Below are 5,365 nucleotides of genomic sequence, written 5' to 3' on the forward strand. Positions count from 1 at the left end.
TATTGATTATAACCCTTAGCTCTGTGGTACAATTCTGTGTTTTATGATATATCTTTCAGTTTTCACAAAATACCCTATTGTTATGTAACTTGTGATTACACAAAGATACATAAGATATCAAATACCATGTAAAAAATTCAAGAGGAATTACATGAATGTTTGAGTTCACCCAAGTTGAACGCCGTCCCTTTAGCTATCACAGTAAGATCAACTATAAATCTGCACTATATTGAAAGTTCATAATATTTTTGTGTTTTTGGATCATAATAACAGTTAAGTACTGAATCAAATAACAAGTCAAGTTCTTCTCCATCTGTTTCTGTATCAGTTTCTACTTCTGCTACATTATTTAACGTATTGCCTGGACTATATTTATCTTTCCTAGGTGATAAACTATTGTCACTACAGTCTGTTGATGTTCTAAGTTGACTGTTGACATCATTTGGTAAATTAATAGGTGGACTATATACTCCGCTCCAATCTCTTCAAATATAAATTATATTTCTCATATTTATTTCTTAGTATACCTTTCTGTGAAAACACAAGTCACTTACACTACTTGCATTACCAATTGCTTTGGTATATTTGTAAAACTTGATCTGTAAATATGTCTATGAAATTGTTTTCATTCTGATAAATATACATATCTATTTTGTATCTCATTTTCTGTGGGTGACTCCACTTGCCATTCATGATCTTATTAAAATCAATATTCAACACATGTACTTTAACAGCCTGCGAAAGAATAAAAGAGAAATCAACCATTCACATAACATACCTTGGATTAGATGATGTTAATGTATCACTACTTAATCTTGACTTCATTTCCTCATGTATATTATAACCTCTTTGATTAGCTGCCTGTAAAATGACAATGGTCATATTGTAATGGATACAAATATAAACTACAAAAACAAATATTTCCAATTCAACCTAATATTTCAAATATTTCATTTTTCCCTTTTCATGACATTTGCCATCATTATCACTTACACAGTTCTATATAGACCTTATTAATGCATCAGATATCAGCATCATAACCAAGTCACATAATGCAGGTGACGTCATAAATAAGGGTCTATTTGGGAAACAAACCTTCTGATACTTACTGGTGCTTTCCAAGTACTAAAACTAGTATCTTCATCACTAGTAGTAGCAGGTGAATCATACGTATGCTGGGATTTATTTTTAATACGTCGTGGACTAATAATAACTTTAATATTACTATCATTACTAATTTCTTCCATATCTTCTTCTTGTTGACGCTGCATACTGGCAAACATATTGGCTTCAAATGATTCTGTTATATCAGCAGTTTTATACTTCTCTTTATTATATACCCTCTACAATAATGATACATGACAAATACATAATAATTCTATTCTCATATACATAGTTTCATTTAGGACAAACTAAAAAACTTGTACTCAAGGTCGAAATTGTATTTTACAAACATAATCAAACCTCAAGTATCTCATAAATGAATCTATTTTCGACAAGATCATACTCTCAAAGACACTTTGCCACTATACAAGCAAATCACTAAGTCTATGTTACATAGTATTAGAGGGATTCAAAAGAAATTTGTCAAGCTTTTGTATATGTCACTTATTGCTTGTATTTGCAGATATCCGATTGAACTTCTGAAGGGTAATAAATGTTATAAAAACTACAGAAGCTATACATGTTCCAGACACACATAGAACTTGCAACATATTTCAAAATACCTGAGATTTTAGTCTTGGGTCGCTTTTGGTGATTTCTTTCAAAATTTTAACACTCATTCTAGCTAGATGACCTGATGGTTGTGAGGTTGAGTTTGGTAAAAAATCATCTCCTCTGTGTTCAGGACTAATACTGGACGGTTTAGGACCTATAAGGTTACGTTTAGATGCTGATCCATTCCGAGACTTAGGACTTCCACCTTGACTGGAGGTATTGCTAGTTGGACGGGAGTTAGATCTATGAGATTTTTGAAGGTATTCCTCCTCCTCACTGCTGGATTGACTATTGACAAAATCATCTTCTAATCTGGCTCCTCTTGCAGAATATATATCAGCATGGGATCTTTGTAATGAACGACTACTCTTGGAAAAATGTTTCCGCATCTGAAATTAAATGACAGAAATTGAGGACACTTAATATTTTGTTGGGATCTATTCTTCTATCTAAGGGAATAAAATTAGCATGTTCCTTGATTCTCAGAATGTTTTATTTTATTAGTTTGTTCCATGTTAGGCCACGTAAGCCACACAGCAAATAATAAACAGATTACACTCGCTTTACAAGTGACTGAGACCTTCAACTGGTCCGTATAATATAATCCCTTTGACACTACTGACTTGAACCTGTCTGATATTCATCAACAATCTGATAATTTTCACTTTAAATAATAAGGTATATTGACTAACCTGTGGACTGTCTTGATTAGACTGGGTATTAGGTGACATATTGTTTCTTCTAGCAGCAGTAGGACGTGAGGCAAATATATGTAACCTATTTTTCTCTGAACTTTCATCACTAGAAAAAAAATATTTGAATTTTAACCATTGAAAATATTTAAAGGATATAACCCTCATAGTAGCTCTTTTTTTCTATTGATGTTAAATAAACACAACCCACTATAATCCCACTCTAATATAGATATAAAAATCACATTATCTAATTTTCTCACTATTTGACAGGCATACATTGCCAGTAATGTGATTTGCCAGCTAAAGAGACCAGAACAATCCACAGAGAACTCATTAGATACATATTTCAAATCAATTAACTTGAAATTTAACATGCACGTCAGCAACTATTTCAAGGCTTCATAAAAGTTTTATTGTACAGAAGGGTGTAAAATATATCAGTATTTGCCCTACCCTTCACTATCTTCATATTCTACTGCTGGTGATGAACTACACGTTGATGATGTTATATTATCATTATATTTTAATGCATTGATAACTTCTATTAATTCATCATCTGATTCATAACCAACACCTTTAATATTAAAACCAATATCATTATCATTGATAAGTTCTATTAATTCATCATCTGATTCATAACCAACACCATTTCATATAAAAACCATTTAATTGCTAACTCACTCACCACTAGAATATTTGGAAGGATCAAATGGTGGTTTATCTGGTTTTGATTTAGTTGATGATGTCTGTTTTACTCCAGCTGATTGAATTACTTCTTCCCCGTCACCAAAACTTCTTAATACATTCTTTGAGTTTACAGTTGATGTATGTGATTTTGTATTGACACTTTGTTTTGTTCCAGAGGTTGGTCTTGAACCTGAATTAGGTCGTGACCCAGAATTCGGTCTGGAACCAGATCCAGACCTTGAACTAACAGCCGAAGATGTTTTTTTCTTTCTTCCATCTGGATCTGGTTTCTTGGGTAATGGTTTGGCAAATTGTTCTGTTTCTTCTTCTAAAACGGGAAGAAAGATGCATCCTTTTAACAATCAGATCTGATTAAACTGTAACATATTGTAAAGAATGGAATTGAAAGTCACATCAATTGTACTCAAAGAATAGGCTCAATCAGAACTGTTCTTGTATTTTGTATTTACATTATTTATGTGGGTGTATCAAAAGTAAAGAAAAGGAAATAAGAAATCCTACCATGTAGTGAACCAGCACTAGATTGTCTATCTTTACTATTACCAGATAATGTTTTAACTCTAGGTCTTCTTCTAACCCGGTCTTTAGATGGTTCTCTTGGTGGATGTGGTGTAACTGGATAGAAATAAAACATGTATCAATAAAAACATTGATATTCATAGTGGTTTGAGGAACTAAACTTATCATTTATATTACTTCAAGTACATGCATATTTCAATAAAAACCCTAAATGGCAACTATTAGTTTTTGATGATGAGCCATCTGTGTATGATCTGTGTCATACCTTGAGTGCTATCTGTTTCATCTACTTCAATAGATCTACTGGGAAAAGAACTATTAAGATCAACTTTCTTTATTCTAGATGTACTACTTGAACTCAGAGACCCACTTATTGTTATTCCATCTAAAATATATACACAAATCAGCATAATTATTACATTTTTTAGAAGTGGCTTTAAATTTTATTCATTTTAAATAGTTCAAATTTAAAAAAAATTTGTGAAATAAAATAATATGAATGAAAATGATGCAGTAAATATGAATGGTATCAACTAAAGAAACTTTGTTTGTGAAACAATTTATCAAGAAAGAAATCAATGCACTATAAAAGATGTCAAAGAGAATCTTTGTTGCTTTATTTAAGTATTCATTAGTGTTACCTTTTTCTTGGTAAAAACTTCTATTACCAGACGAATTCTACAATAAAAAACGCTCTAACATCAGTAACAGTCAAAAAAAAGTAATGCATTATTATTGTAATAAATAAATGGCCTTTTTTTTAATTTCCTTTAAAATACTCCATAACAAACAAAAATTTGTTGAATAAGGTGTCTCATTGCAAAAAGTTCATATGACTTACTAATTTTCCGTTACTGGTTTTCCGTGAGGTTTCTGGTATAGGGACACGAGCCCCAAATGCTATATGGAAATCACCATTCAAACCTTTATTTCCACTGGCGTTTAAATCTAAAATGATAGATACAGTCACTAAACAAACTTAAATCATGGACATAGACATTGATCATTTAATCTCCATAATGAATAATGAATTCCAAAATCAAATCATACATATGTAAACATTTATACCTATTGTGTCTGATATTGCACTTTGTTTACTAATATCACTTGTTGATTGTTGTCGGAGTCGTTCTACACATTTCACTTTATCATAATTTATCACCTACAATAAAATATAGAGACATGTTGACAGTCGAGTAATGATAAATGTGTTATTGTGGGACTTTGCTTTCAGGAAAGTCCCAGTTTGTTATCGAAATGTCCATTCTTTTTTTTGTGGGACTTTGCTTTCAGCAAAGTCCCAGTTTGTTATCGAAATGTCCATTCTTTTTTTTGTGGGACTTTGCTTTCAGCAAAGTCCCAGTTTGTTATCGAAATGTCCATTCTTTTTTTTGTGGGACTTTGCTTTCAGCAAAGTCCCAGTTTGTTATCGAAATGTCCATTCTTTTTTTTTTTTTTTTTTTTTTTTTTTTTTTTTTCGAAATTTACACACCTTCCTGAGCTTAAACTGCAGTAGTTGCAGCAACCATTCAACTTCTCTAGACCTTCTGTAGTGGCAACGTGTTCCTTAAATATATATTGGAACATTTTTGCAAAACTGGAATTGCCACAGTTCAACATGTGCAAAAAGTCGAAAATCGGCTCTAGAAGGCGTATTTTTGCATCGATTTTCTTCGGGTTTTCATTTTTATAATCTACCTGTAATTTCTGACCTGATAGCACTT

General features: G+C 31.8%; 1 protein-coding gene across 1 annotated transcript in view; it reads right to left on the bottom strand.

Annotated features, from left to right (window-relative positions):
- Positions 1 to 224: 224 nt before the first annotated feature.
- LOTGIDRAFT_153879 (hypothetical protein) overlaps positions 225 to 5,365 on the bottom strand; it is a gene marked incomplete at both ends in the record, with an annotated part of 9,577 nt that continues 4,436 nt past the window's right edge. Inside the window, 12 exons of the mRNA XM_009059878.1 lie at positions 225 to 483; positions 779 to 861; positions 1,110 to 1,343; positions 1,728 to 2,108; positions 2,412 to 2,520; positions 2,868 to 2,988; positions 3,100 to 3,429; positions 3,624 to 3,737; positions 3,907 to 4,026; positions 4,283 to 4,319; positions 4,483 to 4,589; positions 4,710 to 4,803. Of these exons, the coding sequence (XP_009058126.1) occupies positions 225 to 483; positions 779 to 861; positions 1,110 to 1,343; positions 1,728 to 2,108; positions 2,412 to 2,520; positions 2,868 to 2,988; positions 3,100 to 3,429; positions 3,624 to 3,737; positions 3,907 to 4,026; positions 4,283 to 4,319; positions 4,483 to 4,589; positions 4,710 to 4,803 (1,989 nt within the window). The remainder of the gene's footprint in view (positions 484 to 778; positions 862 to 1,109; positions 1,344 to 1,727; positions 2,109 to 2,411; positions 2,521 to 2,867; positions 2,989 to 3,099; positions 3,430 to 3,623; positions 3,738 to 3,906; positions 4,027 to 4,282; positions 4,320 to 4,482; positions 4,590 to 4,709; positions 4,804 to 5,365) is intronic.

Source organism: Lottia gigantea, assembly GCF_000327385.1.
Source record: "Lottia gigantea unplaced genomic scaffold LOTGIsca_4, whole genome shotgun sequence".
In the NCBI taxonomy this organism is placed as follows: Eukaryota; Metazoa; Mollusca; class Gastropoda; family Lottiidae; genus Lottia; species Lottia gigantea.